This window comes from Acanthaster planci, linkage group LG16, assembly GCF_054643075.1.
Source record: "Acanthaster planci isolate LZ-2023a linkage group LG16, COTS_SCS, whole genome shotgun sequence".
Lineage (NCBI taxonomy): Eukaryota > Metazoa > Echinodermata > Asteroidea > Valvatida > Acanthasteridae > Acanthaster > Acanthaster planci.
Genome location: NC_141792.1, coordinates 11,264,905 through 11,288,302, shown reverse-complemented (window position 1 = coordinate 11,288,302; position 23,398 = coordinate 11,264,905). Strand labels below are relative to the sequence as shown.

At 42.4% G+C, this 23,398-nt stretch overlaps 2 protein-coding genes across 2 annotated transcripts; both read right to left on the bottom strand.

Annotated features, from left to right (window-relative positions):
- Nucleotides 1-50: 50 nt before the first annotated feature.
- LOC110979102 (phospholipid scramblase 2-like) lies at nt 51-6,967 on the bottom strand. Its single transcript, XM_022234639.2, has 9 exons — nt 6,517-6,967; nt 4,647-4,815; nt 4,113-4,190; nt 3,579-3,655; nt 3,236-3,366; nt 2,709-2,829; nt 2,096-2,198; nt 1,484-1,542; nt 51-1,050 (listed from the first exon to the last, which is right to left on the bottom strand). The coding sequence occupies exons 1-9, from the start codon at nt 6,715-6,717 to the stop codon at nt 994-996; spliced, it is 996 nt and encodes a 331-aa protein (XP_022090331.1). The 5' UTR covers nt 6,718-6,967; the 3' UTR covers nt 51-993.
- Nucleotides 6,968-7,658: 691 nt separating this feature from the next.
- Nucleotides 7,659-23,152, bottom strand: LOC110979103 (phospholipid scramblase 2-like). The gene is made up of 10 exons (XM_022234640.2): nt 22,952-23,152; nt 13,062-13,305; nt 12,655-12,814; nt 12,250-12,327; nt 11,861-11,937; nt 11,246-11,376; nt 10,648-10,768; nt 10,257-10,359; nt 9,845-9,903; nt 7,659-9,368 (listed from the first exon to the last, which is right to left on the bottom strand). Exons 2-10 carry the CDS (start codon nt 13,275-13,277, stop codon nt 9,324-9,326), a joined length of 990 nt encoding a protein of 329 aa, XP_022090332.1. The 5' UTR covers nt 13,278-13,305; nt 22,952-23,152; the 3' UTR covers nt 7,659-9,323.
- Between the last annotated feature and the right edge of the window lie 246 nt (nt 23,153-23,398).

Genomic DNA, 23,398 nt, shown 5'->3' with positions numbered 1-23,398 from the left:
CGTACCTCGGGCATTAACCATTAGGTACTCTAAAAATCTGACACTGAAGATAAACTTATTCCTTTTATATATAATCTTTCTAGAAGTGGGATACTATTTAACACAATTCTGGGGGAAAAAAGGCTTCCAAAACCTAAAATTCAAGAAACTTAAGCTGCCCATATTCAAATACAGCACCCTTCAACTGCAAAGGAGAGTGGAATACCATCCGAGGCACGCTAAATGTGCAACTGTAGTTTCAATGATTTATAGGCAACTGACATATTAATACGGGCGATCCACAATAGCGCGCCCCCAAGAGTTTGCAACGCGTCGACCAATCACAAGGCGCGAAATCTGTCAACCCTTTCCAAAATGTGCATTGGGTCGACAGATTTTGCGCACTGTGACCGGTCAACGCGTTGCAAACTCTTGGAGGCGCACTCTTGTGAAAGGCCCGTAGTGCAGATTTCATCCATCATTGTTTTAGGAAGCAGTTACAGCGGAATGTTTTACAATCAAACACATAAGATGTAGTACCTGAGGTATGACGTCATGTATATCAATATAGCTTTCCCTTTTAGGGTATCTGGGATACTAGACGTACATTGCGCAGACAAAAATTGTGATTACATTAACAGTTCTCTGTGTTTGCATCATCAGACCCATTCGTCGATGTTTCACCGTTTGCAACTCGAAATGTAGACTGCCGACTGAATTATATACACAACAAAATGGTGATGCAATACATTTCATCAGGCGCATGCGTCTGCAGTTCTTACTATCACCATTGTCTGCTTTCTCATGGCGCATTAAGTTTAGCACATTTACGAGGTCTTTTTCTTGACATTTATCGCAAACTTTTTTATCTAGTTGAAAGCACTAAATGTAACGACTAATTCAAATCCTAATAAAAGCAAAACATAAGATCGTCGGGCGCTGATTAGCAGTAATCAGCGTTGGGCAGCACCTCCTCCGGCCCAGGTCTTGGGGGCGCCCTTTAGGGCTCACTTTTTAAAGGTGATGATGATCGTCGTCCTGTTGCTGCCGCTGCTCAAAAAACATGAAGTCCTGTGGAAAGAAACACTGCAACTTTACACATTGACAGCGTAAAATGGTAATCCAAGAAATGCGAGAGCTCGACTGGTTTGATGATTTAAAAAAATATCTTCATCCAGAGGTGAGCATCTATAAGGTAGGTCTACATTTACAGGTATGATTTGCTTGTAGTGATCGGATCTGCGCGATCAGTCGAACAGGTTCTTCGCTGTTGGTCGATCATTGGAACCCGGGACTTTACTTTACATTTTCAAAACAGTCATCCACAGCCGTCAACTACAAAGAAAAGAGGATCGGCTGATTGCAGAAAGATAATCATGCCACAACTGAGTCAATAGATTGCTCAGAACGATCAATCACGTCCAACATCGATAGAATAATATAGGCTTTTACAGATATAAGAATAGCAACACCAGTAATCTAATGACTGATAAATACAACTTACAATGAGGAAGACAGCTCCAAGCATCGTTGCTTTCATCCCAATGTCAAGATCCATGGGAACTGAAATTGGAGATGTGCCAGTTCGAGTAAGTTCATCTTCATTTGCAATTCCCTAAAACTAAAATATACTAAATATTTTTTTCTATTTTATACCTCCTTTGCAAAAAATGTATTGTGGCTTCCATGGTTTGATTTGGTGGTCATTACCATCCAATCAGCTGTGGGTGTTTACTGACAAATTCTTCCTCTTACTCAGCCAAATTAGCATGTAATCCTCATAAGGGTCATTCTAGAAATCAGGGGTCCTGTTTTTTCGTGTCCCTGTCATATCTGACAGGTAAGTTTGTAAGTTCAGAACACATTTTTTTATCTCCAAGAGTGATGAATTAATGCAAATCACCTGCCAAACAAATACAAATAGTTTGACGTCAATTTAGGTGATATTTCCATGTCAAATTACACAGGTCAGGTGAAACAGGTACACAAAATGTCACACTTTTGGACCCCGAATTTATAGCATTAGTATACTGCGGAATAACGGTTAATCTGGAGGTTGTATGTTCAGACGCAGCTTGGACCGATTAACCACCTCTTAATGCTAAAGCCTACTCACACGAAATGCCAAAGTTGTCTGCCTTTGTGAAGTACTCCTTGACGAGTCCTGACCATTGCTTACTGATTTTCCCCACCTCCTGCGTTTCATCTCTGTTCATGATCTGATATGGAGAAAAACGAACCTGACAGCATTTGAACATGATGGAATTTCGGTCTCCGTAGTAAGACAGATGTATAGATAACTGGAAATTTGTATGGGGGGGGGCTTTAAGACAAGGGAAAAGGTCTATTTCACAAAATCGGGATAAAATACCTCGGATGGTGTAGGCCTATACTGACGCACGTACCTGGTGTAAAATGCAACGGGAGACGTTAAGACGCTTAGTGGAGGAAAACAATTCCTTCAGAAAGGTCCACAATTGCTTACGTCACGTTTGAGCAATGTGCGCATGCTCAAAATAATGGAAATAATAGTGGACCGGTCACGTGGGGACTGCATGAGAAATGCAAAACATTTCGAAAGCTACCTGTCAATACATGCCAACCTCCTCATTTGAAATCCTAAACTACCGGGTTGAAAACCCATGGTCGGAGCTAGATGAACAATCGGTGGGCACGTTTAAACCGAGTAAAAGATTAACTCCGACAGAGGGGGAAATTCTTGGGTGTACCTTGAATTCCTGATCTCCGGTACAGAGAGCACCCTGGCAGATACACACGGGTCCCCGGATCAACAGGACGCATTCCTCTTTCTCATTCAGGATGTCGAACTCTGGCGCCATAAAGCTTGCCCTACGGAAATGTAGCGATCAACATCACATAAACTGAACCCAGTCGAAACCAATACGTGATATTTAGGTATTCTTCATTATATTGCCATCAGTGGATTAAACCGACCAATTAAGTCCCGCCCCATTGTTTTCTGACCAATTCAGGTCATTACTTCTTCCCGACATGTTTACACAAAGGTTTGACATGCGTACATGCGCTTATTATATGCGCGTTTGAAACACCTGGCATCGGAAAAATCAGGTGTATTAATAATAAATAAAAATATCGAACATGGTACTCATATAATCTGCAATTTCAAGATTTATTTTTTATACCCCAACCCAGAAAAATACTCCAGTAGACTCCACTCTTTGAGTCATATGGGAAATACCACTAATTGACAACATTCCTAGCAATTAAAACTCACGTCTGTTTGACATGGCCGACCACGTGGCCTACGGGCGCTTCTACGGTGATCTCCATCGAGCAAGGGCCTGCGCTTGCGCACCAGCAACACCCGCCACAGTACTTAAATTCCCGGATGACACGCATCACCTCCTGTACAATCCAGGTAAAAATATGAATTTTATGGGTAGTTACGCCGAGAACACACTTGCTTGGCCGAGTAAGCCAACCTAGCATCTCCTCCAGTTCCAATGGTCCCATTTTCTTACCGTAAAGTGGGCGTAGTTTACATTGCAATTACGTCATCTTACCGCAGTGGAAATACCCTGTCATTGCAGTGGCTGACTAAGTTGTGGGTGGCTTACCGTGTTGTTGTTGTCAGTGATGTGCATTGTGAAACCGCGCTTTGCTCCGCAACACTGTCTCTGAAACTCGTCCGACTCTGGGTTGTAGAATTAATTTTAAAAAATACACGACGAAGACACGTTCGTGACATCATGTGGGAAATACTGCTGCTAATGTAAATTTTAATGTAGCAGAAAAGACACTACTGTAAAAAGTCTCTTCCAAATAATGTGTCTGATAATAGACAGTTTGAAAATGCAGAGTGCTCTGTTAACGTGCGACTAAAAGAGGATTCAGAATCAAGGAAGAACGAGCTGGAACAAACTAACAAAGGAAATATTTGACCCCATGATACACTAGCTGACCCAAGAATACAGAAAGAAAGTTTACCCGGACGATGTGCAAATACCTAGTTAGTGAGGGTTCCCATAACGATTGACAGAGAAATAAGTTCATGGCCTACTTCATGAAGACACCTGCTCAGTTATCCCTGATTGATTGCGGATTCATCATTTTAGCTGTTTGTGTTGCAAGACGAGGTTGTTGGTTCTTACCTTCATGGGCAAAGTACACCTGCTGGCCCAGGCTGTTCTTGACTTGGTAACGGTTGGCAGTTTCCCAGTTGACCATAACTGAGGTTTCAAAGGAAAGCGTATGTTTTCCGTTTAGTATCCCAAAAGTAGCTAAGAGCGGGCCTTGGGAAGCAGAGCTTGATTGTCTCAGCCATCAGCTTTTACTCAGGGCTGTTATAGAGAGTATGGGGCCAGCTTCAGACTTTGGAACCAAAATGGCTGATTGGTATGTGTCCGGTACAGCATGCAGCTATTCTGTGCTAATTGTCCACCACGTGCACAAACACATAATCCACCATTTTGTTTCCAACAATTGAAACCCTCATGCCACAACTCTCTGTATATACGGGTCAGCTTTTACCAACACTACAACGCCACGAGCAGAGCACATAACTGCACCAGCGCCGTTGAAGTTTTTTCAGTATGATCTCAACGGGGCGTGCAACAGCAGCAAGAGCAAACCAGCGAAAATGTTAATCGGATGCGGTGAACAATTAGTGTGGATTCTTCACCTACCTTCAAACAATTCCACTTGCTGATGCACCAGTAGCTGGTCGATCTGCGACAGGTACTCCAGACCCGGCGGGCAGTTGCTAACAGGCGGGGGAGCCGGCATCCACTGGGCCGGAGCCGGTTGGCCCATCCCGGCCGGTTGCTGGCCATACCCTGGCTGCACGCTCACCATCTGAAAGAGGGATCCAAGACTGACCGTCCATGAACATGAGTACATCTTACACACTGTGTACCTTAAATATAGGTGTAAGCAAACGCTACCCATTTTCGACATAAAAGGTCAACTTGTGTACCTGCTGACAAGTTTCTCAGTTTATAGCCATTTATTTCAATAAGGTCTATTGATCAGACTGGATAGAATACGTTAATGGAAGTATTTTCCTTGGAATTGAAAAGGTACCTCCCTCTTTTCACTTCCAATGAATACAAATATTAGATTTTTCCCTTGTTGTGACACGCAGAATAAAATCATGCATTAAAAACCAGTTGCACTGAATATTCACTGCATGTTTCCTTAAGATTGATTTCTGTAATCGTGATCCATGTCTCTACTCCGACGCAGTCAGTGTAACCCAATAACAACTCAATGTCGCATTAAAATTAAGACAACCTGAGAAAGGTTTTGAAGAGTCTTTCATTTGAAATCGATGGCGCCTGAAAATCCGAGATGCACAGCGATGCAAGTATATGATGCTAACGGACAGCTCATCAATGTATAGGAAACCACCCTTGCTATTACTTGTGGACTTATCTTATTTTGATGGAAAATATGTTTTGGATATAATAGTCTGTGTCTATCACTTGGAATTCACACTGTGAACAAACCTATATCGCCCTATTCTCATCGGCAGTTTGACAAGTTTTGTAAAAACACAGACACGCAAAATCACTTATTTGTAGCTTATTTTGTTTAATTTCCTCCACTGTTTCCAATCTCTGCTTTTGTTTTTAAACTGATATTTCAATAATGTGATTTTATTTGTAACGTATGAATTAATTGTCATACTTCCTTCCAAAAGGGAAAAACACAGCTGAAATTATTAATCGATAGCCTCCTCCATAATGGAGCACAACCGCCACTTTGTAGAGTGATTTCATTTTTCTGTTCAGAGGAAGAAGTCCATCTGTCGTCCTATGACCTCATGCGCGCAGGTGGTATACAAATTTTGGGAAACAGCGCTCAGGCTACGAACGTGGAAGGAGGACCCTTAAGTTAGACGCCCGGAGAATTTTTCGAATCACAATGTACTGCATCCATGGCAAAATGCTAGTGAGCAGGTCTACGTGTGCAGCTGTGTCAGTCACTTCGCATAATGACGAGCTTCAAACATATGCATCGCGTCCAAAATTCGGTTTCGTTGGATACGTCCGTGCCCTGTCTGAATACATTCGAATGGCGTACGCTTTAATCGAACCCTGACACGGCACGATTGTTTGATTGATAAAACAACATCTACTCCTCTACGCCCATCTTGGTTGGCGAACTCGGCGCGTATCTGTGAACCTGAAAAGGGCATAACGCGCGTGTGGAGGTCATAAGGATACGACTGTGCATGTCTGCGCCTGCGTGTTTGGATGCCGAATGGGGGGGGGGCGAATAATCTATTCTACTTGTTTATTAGACTTTGAATCTAAGATATCCGGAGCGCGCTGTCGTGAATATTTTACATTGGTTCTACCATTTCCTTGCCAAGAAACTGCGGGCATTTTAAGCATCAAACTGCACAAGGGCTGCAGGGTATTGAATAGGAGCAAACCGTATGATCTCTAATTTCAGCTGCCCACGTCGTGAAGTATTTCAGCAACGCCTTGATAACAATAAAGACATCACAAACGAGGAGAAATGGTGAGAAATAAGAAGGGAGAGATTTACCGGCATTTGCTGTTGCACTTGTCCAGCTGGATAGCCCGCTGCCGGTGGATAGCCCTTCCAACCAGGAGCAGGTGGTGGGTATCCTGCCCCGGTACCGGGTGGTGGTGGGTAGCCTGCTCCGGCAGCCGGTGGTGGGTAGCCGCCTGGCTGGCCGTACGCTCCCGGCTGCTCAGGCGGTTGAGGCGGTGGGCCTTGCTCCATGCCGAATATCCACCCACGACACACAAACACAAGATTAAACGGAGGGAAGGGTTTCCTGGAGGGAACAAATCTATGTCTGCTAGAAACGAAAATCGAGCTTGTTTTCGCTCAGTGATCGGCTGTGTCGCGTGATACCGTGAGTCACACTAACCGGGAAAATATCGCTGCGTGCATTAACATTTAATAGGCTAGCGTCGCTCTCACAGCGGTCACGACCAATGGCAACCCGGGCTCACGACTACGTCATTTTGCTATGTGCATGAGCGTCCTGCAAGGGAGTACATGAACTAGAAATCGTTTGCCATCGAATTATTAAGCAAGAGTATGGATCAAACACTGATAAGTATGCTCCAAAGTCCACACAGGTCGGCCTTTCTGGGCCAACCTTACTGTCGAATTTTAAATTAAGTAGAAAGCAAAACTTGTTTGATGTCGCGGACACAAAGAACCAAAAAAAAAAAGATAGATATTATACAAATATGTACCCCTGGGACTATTACAGTTCTCTGTAAACTGTACAATAGCTATCGAACTGACTGGAGCAAAATATAGCAGCGCGAGGGACAGACTGAGCCGTGTGGAGAAATCTCCGGCAGATGCGAGCAAACCTTAGAACTGTAAAATTCACTTTCTTCCGACTGTAAGCGAAAATGTACTCACGTGAATCGATGGATGGTGTCACTCCTGTTTTTGTTATTATAGAAAGGGTTCCTTTCAATCTATTTCATTCTAAAATTCGAGTGATTTTTACCCAGAATCGTTTAACACCCAGTGTGACTCTTAGGATAAAAGCGAGTTAATATGCATTCGATACAATCACGTACGCGCCACTCCAAAAAATACATTTTGACGGCCACGTACGTTTGATCCCCTTTCATTCAGTCAAATAAATTCCTTCTCCTTGTGAGAAATAGAATAAAATTCGAATGACATGTACACAATTCAGGTTATTGTGCTATTTTATTGCAGAATCAGATTAACCACTACAGATTTTGCTTATTTTAAAACGGGAACACAGTTGAGCTGCAAAGAATAGTTATGTACAGATCGATTGCGAAAAACGAAGTTCTTATAAAAAGCATTAAAAGCCAAAGTATCTGTCATGGTAGATTAATTTATACCAAAGCAGCCAATCGATCAATCTACAACCCATTTACTATGTACAAAGTCCTAAATAAAATCATGGATCGTCGATTTAAATTTAGAATTTGGAGTAACTCTCACTCAAAAACATATCACTTTGGCTTGACAAAGTTGCACAGACTCATATGAAACATGGAAGGAAAAATGTTCAAACTTACAAACGTTTCTACAACTGAAATCGTAAAGGCAATGAAAAGTACAATCAAAAGATAGACTTTCACGATCAGTTCTCGGAAATACTATACTTTGGGGTATTTTGCAGACCCCGTAAAAAATACAACTTGACTGGACCACGATATACGGCAATTCCAACACGTTTTTCTTTATATATGATACAATAGTACTTGGCTTTTACATTATGGCGCTGTCTCTCAATCAACATATGGCGTTGTATACAAAGCAAAAACACAAGGCGTTTTGTCAGGGTCTGATAGGTTGGATTATTCGTTCGTTTCAAAATTGAACGAAAATCGCGGCACAGTCGGTTCTTTCTAGGATTGATACTATAGTAGGTTTTAAAGTACTTTTATAAGTACTTTTTCTAGGATTGATACTATAGTAAGTTTTAAAGTACTTTTATAAGTACTTTTTCCTAGGATTGATACTATAGTCAGTTTTAAAGTACTTTTATAAATGAAAACAAAGAGTCTAGAGTAGCGATTTGGTAATTACGAAATGATTTTATGGAGTAAAACATCGTCCATTCATAAAACGTACAACATGAAAAGGATTAGAATTGGCAAACATGAAACCACCATACATTGTAAAGATAGCAGAAAATACTTGATACTATGGTACATTGGTTGATATACATACAACACGATGTGAGCTTGTATCGTCCCAAACTAGGGGAAATGGAACTATTTCCCTCGATATCAAAGTCAGGATAATAAAGGTATCATCCTGATATTCCGAATAATTATGTTGTAGCTTTACGTGATAACTATTCAGATCCCTCGAGCCACAAACCATTCCGTTTTAAGATACATGTAACAGGTCTGGTCCCCCAACACTACGAAGCTTCTTGGTATACATGGGACAGCCTTGGATAAAGCCCCCCACTAATTATGAAAGACCCTAGACGCCCACCAAACTGTTTTTACACTACATTTACACTGAAACTGAGAAAAAAAAGGTTGGTTCTGATAAATGTTAACCTTAATACAAAACGAAATGAGCTCTGAAGTCGCCCTTCACGAAAAGTTCTATCAAATAATGTACCGGTAAGTACGTTTTCATATTCAATACGGGACAACCATAACCAAACGATTTTCTGACGATCTGAAATGTAGATATCCACCACCTGAGCCGTATGGGCAAAAGTAAAAACTTGATTCACATATTTTTATCTGGAAATTATTACAAGTTGATCAAAATGGACACAAAATAACATACATAGTTACGGAAATTTCAGCCTGACGCAGACCTGTGACCTCCGTTCCAGCCGTCCCTGGCGGGAACGCTTAGTGATTGTTGTTGTTCTTTGGTTGCTCGAAGAACATGAAGTCCTGTAAAGTGCATGTGCAGATAGAATATCAATGAATCAGGTAGAAAAGCGGATGGGGGAATTAAACTCTTTAAAGCAGCAGTAAAACGAACTCCTTTCAATGGAACTTGATGGCTAGAAATATGCCTGAATTCTGCAGGCCTTTAGGCTAATATTTTAGAAAAAAATATTGTAGTAAAACGGGCCTTTATTGAGTCAATATAATTCATCATTCAACCGTAATCTCTGGTTGTTTGACATGAATAGACCGAGGATATTTTTGCATGACTGGGATGAGATACCAGTCCACCGCAAGGTTGCTGCCAAGGTAATACAGGGTACCAGTTTCTGCTCGTTAACTAGAATGGGTGACGTGACTCGCCTGAGGCCACAACCACGGAACCTTAAAGAAACGAACCCGAATGGCACTTTCCTGTAGCTCTGGTCAACTCATACAAATTCAGGAAGATACAATTCAACAAATGCGCGTATACTTACAATCAAGAAGACCGCCCCAAGCAGAGTGGCCTTAACCTTGACGTCCAAGTCAGCCGGAACTGAAAATACCCAAAATAAAATCCACGTGGAAAGGGTTTGTGAACGAAAGTGACTTCCCCTTTTCATTGATCACAGAGTTCTGAGCGGCTGTGAGCAACGCCAAGCAACGGCAAAAGAGAGCACCATTGTCCATTTAAATTTCTCTCAGCCAATAGACAACTTACACTGTGTTACAGACAACTTACACTGATTTCACAGTTTTCTTTTTTAAATTTTCAATCTCATTCTTCTCGGGCGTACAACAAATTGGAGGCCCAATCTGTTGTACTTTTCAGTCTTGAAAATAGAGGAGAGCGCATCAAGTCACAAAACGGGTGCCGTCTGTTTGAATAACAACAGCTTGTGAACTTACAGGACACGCCAAAGTTGTCCGCGTTGGTGTAGATTTCCTTGACGAATCCGCTCCATTGCTTGCTGACTTTCCCAACTTCGTTGGCCAAATCAAGACTCATGACCTGAGTAAGTTTTCAAAAAAAATAAATCAATCACGACAGTCAAGATGAGTATGTTCACTCAATTTCAAAGGTAGCTGAAATAGCGCCTTCACGGTTCAGCATGTACAGTCCAGAAATACCTAGCCTTATTGACCAATCGAATCTTTTGTTATATCGCATTTAAAATTGAACCAATGAAAAGCATCATCCAGGGACATAAGCATCGGGTGCTCTCCAAATTACACGTATCCGATGAGCGCAAGGTATCAGCAGGAATCCACTAAATAGTTCTCAGAGGAAAACTCTTACATTGAAGTTTTGGTCCCACGTGCAGCAGGCACCTTGGCAGATGCAGCAGGGGCCGCGGATCTTCAACACGGGCTCCCGGCTAGCGTTGAGGATGTCGTAATGGGGTGACCAACCACTCTGACTTTAAGACAAAATAATTATGCCACTTTAATTGGTGAGGGTATGATCTTCGTGAGCCCACTTAAATAGTAAAGTGAAATGGTGACAGTTTTCACAAGTCTTCGTATAAATCAATCATTAGTCAAAATGCAAAATCGTCTAGTCTCAAGTCAAGTCGGAAGCATGTTGACCGTGAATAAAGACAACTGTTCGTGTCTTCCAGCACTGTCGATTTATCCTGTTGACTTGCTATATGTTGCTAACGGATGGACTTGCGATTATGCACCTACTTCACGGTGTGTCTGCATCCAGCTACAACGTAAAAGCAGTTCCACATAGACAACGCGTGTTCTTTACCTCACGGTGCAATTATCCAGCCCTGCTATTCACCGTCCTTGAATCTTAGTCTGTATCCGTATTCATCACGTCTACATGAAACTCCCTGAAAGGTAGGCTTACAACACGTTCATAAGACTTTGGATACAGGGTCAAGACTTACGCCTGTCTTACGTATCCCACGACCTGTCCCACGGGCGCCTCCACAGCAACCTCGTAACCACAGCAATCCACGTTGGCACACCAGCAGCAGCCGGCACAGCATTTGAACTCACGGGTGACCCGGATGACTTCCTGAAGATGACACCCGAAACAATTGTCCGTAAGTACCTTCGTGAGTTGATGACACGTGATCGGCTCAAAATTATTCATGTGGGCCTATTTGCCGCCCTAACAGGCGGATTTTTTACGACGCCACCTATTACTTTTTGAAGAGTGAGGGAATAAAAGTGTGCAGGCATGCCTTAGGGTCAATCAAAATGACACAACCAATTCTATCTGAAATAGAGACTCCTGGCTAATCCGGTGCCAGCGTATAAGGGCGTTCCGGATCGAACAATCCGAAATGGTAATTTTGTCCACCATTTAAGCACTTTCTATGACCTATAAACTACCAAAACAATGAAGCCGTAGCCGCAGCCGCTACGTCATCACTTGCACTTTAATGTGTCAACCGGTACATAACCAATGCCATCTGCCATCCAAGAGGCTTAACCGTTACGCACTTCTTTCCCGTGAGGGCGCAGTGCAAAGCATGCCTCATCATGGACCTAATTACCTGCTGCATGTTGTCCGTGATATGCATTGTGAAGCCACGCTGTGGCCCACAGCACTGTCTCTGGCAAACATCCGACTCTGAGCGCGAGAAAAAAAAACCAAACAAACCAGCATGTTTCAACTAAGCCTGCATGTGAAATATACATTCATACCATTCTAGGTTACTAGGGTCAAATCCGGTTCCTCTTGACAACCAAGATTTGAACCAATATTGAAAGGTAGAAAAGTTTGAAAGCCGTTCCAAAATAAGACCTTGCTCATGCATTTGCAATAAATTTTGCTTATGAAATATGACTTCTAAGAGATAAAAGTCCACAGACGCCTACCCCCACACACAAAAAGAAGAATGCTGTAACTATGATAAACTATATTTGTGTATGCAAATTTTACCTTCATGAGCGAAGTAGATCTGCTGACCCACACTGTTCTTGACCTGATATCGGTTAGATGTTTCCCAGTTGGTGAAAACTGAAAATACAACCACACATACGCAATGGTGAAGAAAAAAACTTTACCAAACTGTTCAAGTTTCAAAATACATGTACTTCCGAGTTTCGTTGGCCACAACAGGAAGGCTTTTTAGATTGAAGTCCACATCGACGAGTGTCTAACGGTGAATAGGCAATTTTCGGTTTCGGTGCGGGTTCAATTTTCCGTGTCAAAATCCACAAGATTCTAGCACCGTGACTGAAAACGTTCGAAACCCCGAACCGAGAGCGCATGGCCGGGAAGACCTAAATTTAAATGATTACGACATTCAATACAAAACAGGCCATGCAAGATGGTAGAGCGAACCTTCAAACAGCTCAACCTGCTGGTGAACTAGGAGCTGGTCAATCTGTGTCAGGTACTCAAGGCCGGGCGGACATCCGGGGATCCTCTCTGGTGCGGGCATCCACTGCGTCGGCGCTGGTTGCCCTGGCAACGCGCCAGGAACGCCCGGCTGGGCCATGACCTGTGGTTGTGAAGAAAAAAAACGAACGTGGCAAATTAGACGAATGATTATGGTTACCTCTCGAGAAAAAAATCAACCATTTGGAACTTCAAAGGCATTTCGGAAAGTGTTTTTATACCGGTCATTGTCAACTTCGGAAACAACGAAATATTTCTGACTGGAAATGTAGTACAAGCAAAATTGGTTGTCAATTGCTCATTTAAAATTGTTCCATGTGCCCGTGACATTACATTGCCCTTGTACTCACTGGCTGACCGCCAGGATAGCCTGCCGGTGGAGGCGGTTGACCGTAGCCCGGCTGGGGTTGCCCGTAGGCCTGAGGTGGTTGGCCAGCGTATCCTGCCTGCGGTTGACCGTACCCAGGTTGAGGCTGGCCGTACCCTGGTTGAGGCTGGCCGTACCCTGGTTGAGGCTGGCCGTAGCTCGGTTGACCCTGCATTGGTACTCCCGTCGAGCCATCCATCGTTGGAGCTTGTGAAGTCGTCTTCAATCTGCGGAAGAGGAGTCGTTTAAGAAACATCTTTGTAATGAAACCAATACTAAAAGGTACAGGGAACACTCGACACTAAAGGAGTGTTTGTTTCGTGCTAATCCGGATTGCGATCAGTGATCCGCCGTTGGTTCATTGACACCAGAACCAGCCTAAAAGATGGAGCGAACCAGCTTTGGGACCACTGCAGATCGAAATCCACTTATCCGAGTGAAACAAACAGGCCCAAGGCCAAGGCTTTATCTGTATAGTTGAGCGAGCAAAGAAATGTCCGTCAGGACACACCACACCAGCCTGCGCATTCCGTGCGTCGTCATTCTTGATTCTTTGTCTCAGCGTGTCCACAAACCTAAGATGTACTTCAGCCATTGTTGGACGCATTTGGGGGCTATAAAGTCTTCAAAAATCAGGGGCGTATCCCATCTGAGCCTTGAGACTTTGATGGGTTGATTTTCAGAAGTTGGTCTGCGACTCCTTTGTTTCCTGAGTAAACACACTTTCGAGCTGATCATTCAGAATCTCGGCTTTTTGCTTGTCATCACTGATGACATTCCCGTTGATATCGCCAATCCCTTGGTTGTCCTGAAGCAGTCTTGAAGTGAAATTCCAGAAAGCTTTACGTTTGTCGGTAATTGCTGGATTCAAGAATTCTCCGATGTCACCTAGGCGTGCTGATTTTAAACACTTGTGAACTTACTTCCGGGTATCACGAAATTGCAGCCAGTCTAAGTGTAATCTGGATTTGTTTTGCTTTTTGTGTATTGCCGTTTTTTCCCTTCGCAGAGTTTTTCCAGCTCTTGTGTAAACCAAGGTAAGCTTCTGGATGAAGTTAGACGAGTAGGAATGAATTTGTTCTTAATGTCAGTAATCTCGGTACTGGTCAAGTTCCATTTTTTATCGACTGACTGACCATTGGTTGCATTTATATATTCCTCTCTGAAATCCTGAAGCGATACTTGAATCCCCGTCTTGTTGGCCTATTGAGAATACAAACTTTCCGTTTTATGGCGATGTTTTAATCTGGGTGAGATGTTTACATTTACAACTGTACTATGACGTGCAATGCCATCGACGCCTGATAAGTTTTTTAATCAAGTGAGTTGCCTTGGATTCTGGTGGATTGCTACACGTGCTGGAACAGTCGATGTTCTTCAACATGGGATACTAATTTACCAGCTGCGATTGAACTAAAACCACTTTTTGACACAATTTGATGATTGTCTCAGTTTATTGTTGGAAGATTAAAATCGCCAGTAACGATAACATCATGCGTGTTGATTTTGTCGTCAAGCTTTGATAATGCCATGTTTAATTCATCAATCTTTTCTCCCTGCTGATCATCGCAAACTCGGTAAAAAATTTTCCCATAATTACAGGTTTTCTCCCTTTGATCCGAGTTTCAGTCCAGATGCATTCGAAGTCGGTTTCAGGATTTGTCATTTTGCGTTGTTATAAGATTACCGTTGGTAGTTTGGAGAACCCCTACCCCAGAAGTGAGTCTCACACCATCTTTTCGCACTAAAACGTGGAGGGAAGATCTCGTTGCAACTGATGGATCAAGCCGCAGATTACATTTGGCTTGTGAATTTCATCCAGAACTTGGACATCTGTTGCCTTTCCTTTAACGCTTTGGCAATTGATGAGGACGCATTTGAAATTCTCTCTTTTCTTTGCTCGCGAAGTAATTGACATGGGTTTTTTCTTTATATTCTGGCGAGTTTCAGTATAATATACCATTTGGAAAAGTTCCCTTTGAGCGTGCATCACACGGATGAAATGAATTTGATGTTGGAAGGCCTGAGTTGTTGAAGAATGAGTCCGAGAAGTTGAAATAATCACACTCAGGACAAGCCCATGCACGAACATGACGAGTTTATCAATAAATCATAACTAAGATCATCAATGTCGAATCAGTTGGTATGTATCCAAAGGTCATAGCAATCACACTGCACAGATTTATGGTCCTTCAAAACACTGCCGTGGCAGATTCCACTAGGCGAACAGCGTTTACGACAAAGCCACGAGCGTGGTGAAGAGGGTTTGGTGTTCCTGCACACTTGATGTGTGCGAATGAGTTGCATTCCTCACATGGAAGTTTTAGTCCGTTTGATTTGTCTTGAAACCTTCTCCACAACTTCATATTGGGTTTTGTCATGATCTTGGATCCTGGGTTCATTTCCACGTCTCAAGATAAAGCAAGGCTCAAACAAAGTACAGAAGGTGGTTTATAATGTCTCAACGATTTTGATATTAATGATCCTGATGAATATGCATGTCTCATGCCTCTCACCCTTCCGATGAGTTCCCAGCTGGGATCATAAATGTATACACGAAAGCATTAAGATGTAAAGTAGGCCTACATGAACGGTTGCCATGGTTGCTGGAGATCCACTGGAATGACAAGAATCTAGTGGGTGTACTTACAGTGTATCTGTGATTGGTTTTTTCGCTGGTAATTCGGTGAAAGGAATTAAAAATAATCTGGAGCAACATAAACAGTAAAATGGTACCATCGACGTTCAGCCTTTGCCGGGTGCAATAAATACACGCCGCCATGACACTTCACAGTCACTCTGTGTGTAAAAAACCCCACTGCGTCACATTAAAAAGGTCCGCCACAGATCCATAAAAACCCGCAGGATTCTCTGAAACACAGAAGTCCAAGAAGTCGACGATAATCATTAAAAGCAAGTAGATCCTTAGAGGTAAAATTTCATCTAAAACGACACATTTAAAACGAAAAAACCCGTGTCCAGTTCTAGAGTGAATTAATGTCAACGTGTTACCTCCGTGCGATCACTCCTCATGTTATACCCGATTTGGAATTATCATATAAAACTACACGTTGCCAGCACTGACGACCTATTATTTGGTTCAGTTTGTTTCAGATTGTGTCAAAGGTTAAAGACATTCCACCGGATGTCACCTCGCCCACTCGGTAGACTAAGCATACATTTTAGTCGCGGTACAATAACAGTTATCTCTCTTTCCCCAAATCAGTGATGTAGATGTTGTCCCTTGTAATCAGCGAAAAAAAGACGAGATAAAGAAGAAAGCCTCCGCAAATAGCCAAGGTTTAAGGCAGTCCATTAAGGCCCCGTATAGCTGCTGGATCAATTAACGCCCATTACTGGTATGGGGCCTCTACATAATTATTAACTCGAAACTGCTGGTAAAATGGTGCTTTATGGAGTATCGTCAACGTCGTTTGTGCTGAAGGATTTGAGCACTGATGCATGAATATGCCATTTTGACTTTTTAAAAAAATATGCTAAAACTCAGAAGATTCAACCAATAAAAATGGAACATAATGTCTGGTATATGTGCATGCAGTTTATTTCACAAAGACTTGAAAATGTTGGTTAGTTTGGCATCGGGCAAAATTCCTCGATCACAGCTCAGCGACTTGAATGGAGACTCTTGTCGAGGCCATGAACTTTGTTGATCAAAGGTCAGTGAATTGAATGGAGACTTTTGTCGAGGTCATGCTATAACTAAAATCAATAATATAGGCCTACGTGCGTGATTCATTTTAATGAGGTAAAATTTCGTCAATCATTTTTGCTCGATTGTGTGATGACTTCGATTAATTCCAGGATTGTGGGTATTCCCCATTGCAAATTGAGACCCTTTGTGGGGTATTTTGAACATTACTCCCATAAGGTATCACAAAAGCAAAGTAGGGTAATATTCCATGAACAGTTCAAGCAAAATATACCGCGGCAGTTGGCAAAATATGGCATGATCACGACCCGCAGCATGTCAAATAAACGTGTGTACATAATACACAAGTGCAAACCCCCAAACATCTAACAAAAGAAGCACAGTGCACCAACAATGGACGTCCATTGTTAGTGCACGGCTAGCTCTTCCCTTGCTATATGTTCATAGTGATAGCCTCCAAACGGACACAAAATGCTTTTTATCTTCAAATTTGATTTTGATGCGTACAGTTGCGTAACCTCATATTGCATATCGTTGGCCCAGCTACACCTCAATCCATTATGTCAATAGTGACCACTTGGAGACAGGCCTAACAAAATATCGTATAATGAGCGATGGGACACTGCTTCCCAAATTAGAGTGCCAACATTACTACAACGAGACACTGACTGTGCTTTAGACTTCAAACAAAGCTTGACATCAGTGCATGGATCTAATAAATCACAGAAACCATGGTAATAAGGTTTATTATGTAAGCAACAATTAAAGCGAATTTCCAAGTGGTTATGTTTTCAGAAAAATAAATCTTCTTTGGCCGAGGTTATCAAACAGAGCAAGAATCTATAATTGTCTTTAAAAAAATCCACACTTCAAAATCCCTCCACATGTAGGATTTTGAGTGACTAAGATGACGAAAAAAAGCAAGGAAAAGTTCCAGATGTTTAACATCGGGCAATGAGTTTCCGATGAGACCCGGAGCAGTCATTGAAGAGTAACTACATGCTTCAGATGTTGGTAACAAAATGGCCTTTTATTGTATTTACAGTCGAGTGTGCGGGTATCGTATAAAAGCCGCCTGTGTGCAATTATACGCATAATGCACTTGCCAGTTTTTTCCCAACAATGGTGACACTGTAATATTTCTCTCGATACGTCATGTGCATGTACACGGCTCTGATAGTATGACCCAAACAGAATGTTCCAAAAGCCTTCCCACATTCCCGATAGCTAATTGTCGCGTACCCTTTACAACTTTGGGCAACTTCCCGGACAGGCGGATATTCATACTATCAATCGCCGAATTCTTATTTTTTTTTCGCTCGTGTACGTCATCCCGTTGTTTTGTTCAGTTTTTGTGGACGGGACTCTGATCGGGCAACGCCCAACCGAAACATGGATCAGTACAGTAAACCGGCTTACAAAGTGAATACCGGCAGGGCTGAAAGTGTAGTTTACAGCACAGACCGTCAAAAATGATGTTTCCAATTCCTGGTCGTCGACCTCCATAGTTTTGATGATAAACATAATTAATCTCGCACCAGACATTGCACAGAAAATGGCAGTAGCACTGACGTTTCTGTTGGGGGGCGGGGCGGCTAGCGGTGCCACTTTGCAGGAAAACACATGGTTTTGTCGGCAAAAAATAAGACTACCATTACACTCAGGACGTTTGCTGACTGTCCGACTAAGATTCGCGATGCCCCCTCCGGCCCCTTCGTTATTTGGTCTAGTGAATTCCCTGGGGAACGGGTAGCCTACTATAATAGCACGGCTTATTAATCACCAGATGGAAGTTAATTAATTCTGTAAACCTCCTTTCAAGAGGGTTGGAATACTCATGCGGGGTGCGTGAAGGACAGCACCCCTTAATTCGTTCAGACATGAGCTTTCCGTACATACACAGCAGGTGCAAAAACTACATCAAACTGCCACCACTTGAAATCCGTCGAAAAGTACAGTCCCGGTCAGTGTTTTTGTTCCATAGGAATACACACGAGTAGACCTTTTGTGCATATGCCCCACTGACCGGGATGATGGCTGCCGTGCATAATTGTGTGATTTTCTGCATGAGTCTCCGATCTAGTCGTTCTGATAAATATTACACCTACACGACTAGCGTCCCCGTCTCCAATTTTCAGGAGATGCAAAAGAGAGAGAGTATAGAGATTATTAATCTTACCAGAAAATGGCGCATTTCCGGACTAAAGTTTGCAATAACATTTCCGATTTCTTAAGTTTTTTTTAAGGACAAGACATTACATTAAATACACGTTCGTGTTTTTACTATCTTTCCTTCATTCTGTTTGCAATTGCAGCTCTAATTTTAATGGCAGACTACCGCTCAAATTAAGTTCAATGTTCACCCCAGTTTGAGTGAGATGGTGCGTGGATAATAGATTTCGGACTCAAATAGAAAAAATTGTTCCTATTTAAACAGTGAAGAGATAAAAGCCCACTTTATTTGACCGTTCCATGTTAAGGCTGTGGGTCGGTTTTTTTTACAATGTTTTATATGACTTACTCTCCTGCTTGCATGAGGCTTATCCAGCATGCATTGCGTCCATGTTGTTTCCCCCAAAACTTTGGCATAGTGCTACCATAGAGCTACAAACCCTCTGTGGTGCTACTTGGTGTGAAGCTTTAGGGGACGCTTATTTCGGTGATATGTGGAATTTTGCAAGAAGAAAGTCTGTCACTCGGATTTAGGACAACCCAAATCAATTCTGGCTGACATGTAGGCTACTGTACGCCTATTGTCTGTTCCCTGATTTAAGTGTATCGATCTAGCCGAGAATCAATCATGCAAATCTTCGTTACGTAACACTTCTTCGACGACAGAAACAACTTATGCAAAGTCAGTTTCGTCAACAATCCTGTTAGGTCAATATCTGCGATGTCACAAAACGCTAGCCTTTTCAAAACCAGGGCATGTGCTTTCCTTTAATATAACGTTCAAATCAAAATGGAGGTCCCATTCAATTAAAAAAAAATCTCTCGCCTGTACATGGCCCCTGGGGCAAAACGAAATCCACCAATCACAAACAAACCACAGCCACAATCCATTCCTCGCGATGACATCGAATCATGTTCGCGTTCGTTTGGCTGTGTCTTTCCTGAAATGGAGTGTAATATGATGTTTTCACGGAACCCGGCTCAATAAGGCAAGGAGTTCGGAAGTCTGCGTTGCGTCGTCCTCCATCGACACCCCGAAAAAAACTGAATCAAGGTCATGTTCCGCATCGAAGTAAAATTAAACACCACACAAGTCTAACGACAAAAGACTTAAAGACTAACGAGACAGTCCAATCAAAGTTTGTCATGTGATCACCAACAAAACTGAAAGAGCACAAATTCTTGCCATGCAACAGGATAAACATGGAGGGGGACGTGAGCCACTGTCAAACAGGCGACTCGAATGAAGTCTTGCATGTGCCGTACGTGTTGCCGCGTCAGCAGACGGAACAATGAATCATGTGCAGAATGGAAAATTCCACAGTTTTGGAAAATACTGGTTTTTTGTCCCCGCATGCAGAGTGCGTCATGCGACGAAACAAAAAAAGGGAACAACGAGGAGAAACGTCTGCTTGGCTATGCCCATTCGTTAGTGTCTATCTCCACAATAAAAAAAGAATTCCCTAGATCAAAGTCAATGCAATAATGGCGCACACAAAGGTTAGCACAGAAATGAAAGGCCAAAATTAACAAACTATACACAATTTAGCACCTGTGAAACAAGCAGTTGCGTAAAATCAATTTTGTATACATCAAATGTCGAACCTATATGAGGGCGTGCAATACATGGAAACCCACGATACTGGGGTGCCAATATGGAGCAAAGGGTGATTACATTAAGTGAGGAAATTGACAAAAAGGACAGACTAAAACTTGTTGGAGATGATATACAAAATCTGCACGAAAGGGTGTGAAGTTTTCTCCTAATTAAACTGAACAGTAAAAACAAAACACATTTTGATTACACACTGAAAGATTGCCTGGGTTAAATTTAGCCCAAGAAAGGGTGAAAACTGCAATTACCCAAATATGGGCTGTGTTAACCCAATTTTGGGATGAGAATTAATTTCTGTTTCATTTTTCACCCACAAAATGAGTGGATGTTAACCATTGTTTGGTTAAAACAAACCAGAAATTAATTTCAATCACCCAAATTGGGTTGAAACAACCTAAACTATTGGGTAGTTGCAGTTTCAAATTCCACCCTCCCTTGGGTTAAAATTTAACCGGGGCAATTTTTCGTTGTACACGCAACAAAATGTTGCGAACTTTTTTCAGTTGAAACTGGCTCTCAGTTATTATCTGGGAACTTAACATCTGAAAGAAATCAGCCTTATCTCACGCAAAATAGTAAACGGAGTTTATGATGATTAACCCTAACAGTCCCAAATCCTCCGATTTCAAGATGATTTTACATACCCCATAGGGGGTTAGGATTACGAATGATGAAACCATCTCGTACTCTGTATTTCCTTCTCTGAAGGATTATTCTCACTAAGTTTCCAAATTGTTCTCGGTCGGCAAGACCCTGAAATTGTGAACAAAACGGCTATGCTTCGAGCCAAGATGGTGTCGTGCTTAAAATGTATTACAGTGCTATGGACAAGAATTTTACGCGCCAGTAAACTTCCTCTATGGTGATCATGTCATCGTCAGAAAAAAACAAAAACCATTTCCGTGCACGACGGCGATCTCTCAACAACAACCTTGTTTGCAGGCAGCCATGTTAATGATATGGTGGCATTAAACGATGGTAGTGCCTAGAATGTCGGCAAGGTAACAACAGGAGACAACAAGGAGATTTGGTCATAGTCGGCACTTCCGTTTGTTCAGGAAATCCGTTTTGATGTGCATAATTAACATCCAAACAAAACTAACCGCTCAAACAAACGTCTTAATTTCGCGTATGTGATCCATACACACTATGCCCAAGAAACTACTTTTAAAAGCCTAGTTTCAAAATGACTTATTCTTCAAATGAAAACTTTCATTTCAAATCTCAAAATTTTTATCGCTTGATTTCGACTATTATGCATGCACACATACCCTTTTTATTACTGTCATAAAATATGGACCAACAGATTAACAAAAATGGCAGCGAATGACGAGTCTCCATTCAAGTCGAAGCCTCCTACAATCATGTAGTAAGTCACGCGCAACATGAACCCACAGAATGCATTGTCTGCATGCTGTGGATTCCTCTTGATTATTAAAGACGTTGTGAATTCAGAGGCACTCCTCATGCCCGAGCTGGGGGCAAGTCTTCAGCATGCTGACACGGCCCATGCCCAGAATGCCTCAACATGGTTTCACTGTTATGCAGAGGCATGGTTTGGTTTCCCCGAAGGGAAAAGAATTTCCACGTTCCATGTAGGCAGGAGCACAGGTCATGTTACTTGACACCGCGTGTGCCACAAACCTTCTGAGACTTGTCTGAATAATTCTTGGTCTTTTCTTAGCCAACTCTTCAATCTTCTGATATGATTTTCGGGACAAGTTATGGCTTTCTGATAGCCTGATGTATCACTACATGAAAAAAACTAGCTATGTCCGTGAAAAGAAATCTTTCCCCGTATGATGTATGTCTCTCCATGATCTCTCCCAGGACATTTCACCATCGCTTGGATGGTAAACTACATTGTACATGTACGAGTTACATATAATTATGTCGGTCACGTTCCACACAGAGCTATTATAACTTCCTAACTTAATACTCCTCGTAAGCGCGGCGTATGGAGACTGACAAGCACTCACAAGCCTGCCGTGACTGTCATGAATGCATGCATGGGGGTGCCAGTGTTAAGCGCAATCTCCGAGTCGAACCTTGCACAAATTCATTGTACTCGATCCCTCCTTAAGTTATGGTTGATTATTCCATGAATGGGTGTTATCTAAAGGCAAATCAACTCGGGATGGAGTTTTGCGCAAGGTCACAAGACTGACCTTAACAGCGCATTCTAAACTCACGACAGACGGGTGCTTACTGCTTCTTGTTCATCGATGCTCAGGCTGTCGAACTTCAGCTTCGTATCATCGTGGTATCAGTGCCTCGCCCATCCTAGCGCCGGCCCACTCCAAGTTACAACCCCATTCAAACCATACATCTCTCTATTACGAATTCCGACAGATGTACATGTGTACGTGTCTGACCAATATCTCCACAGTTTGACAAAATAAATGGGTAGACTTACCTGAGCCCAAACAGTAACGAGATGATTTCCAAAACTTAGGTTATGTCGTTTATGTCCACAGGCTAAGTACAGAACTTGATACTGTTACAAAATCGGTACTTATGAGCATCCCCGCCAACACACGAAGCTATACGTTTATTGAACAGCGCAACAGCAAGGTCTTTCACCTAATAATAGCGTTCTAGCAGTGTGGATATTTACATTAAGGATTTCTTTGAGCGCTGGACCTGACGTCACACTTTGTAGCTATAGCAACGCACCTGGCTGGGCGAACTCGTCCCCACGTGATCACAAAAGGACGTACTGTCGCACAAAGAACAAAAGGTGTGCGCTGTGAAAGTGGAATGGGTTGCGCTTGTAAGGCGTCGGACAGCCTGAGCCCAGCTTGTATTTTTCTTCCAACGTTGTTATTTTTTGTTGTTTTAAGGCTAGCCTTGCAACAAGTCG

Excerpts from the sequence above, each read along its gene's own strand:
- LOC110979102 (XM_022234639.2), bottom strand. The coding sequence starts at position 6,717 with ATGGAGCAAGGCCCACCGCCTCAACCGCCTGAGCAGCCGGGAGCGTAC. Across the intron at positions 3,656-4,112 it reads GGTGTACTTTGCCCATGAAG|AGTCGGACGAGTTTCAGAGA; the intron begins GTAAGAACCAAC and ends TCTACAACCCAG. Across the intron at positions 1,051-1,483 it reads TTGGAGCTGTCTTCCTCATT|GACTTCATGTTTTTTGAGCA; the intron begins GTAAGTTGTATT and ends TTCTTTCCACAG.
- LOC110979103 (XM_022234640.2), bottom strand. The coding sequence starts at position 13,277 with ATGGATGGCTCGACGGGAGTACCAATGCAGGGTCAACCGAGCTACGGC. Across the intron at positions 12,328-12,654 it reads GCAGGTTGAGCTGTTTGAAG|TTTTCACCAACTGGGAAACA; the intron begins GTTCGCTCTACC and ends TTGTATTTTCAG. Across the intron at positions 11,377-11,860 it reads TCACGGACAACATGCAGCAG|GAAGTCATCCGGGTCACCCG; the intron begins GTAATTAGGTCC and ends TGTCATCTTCAG.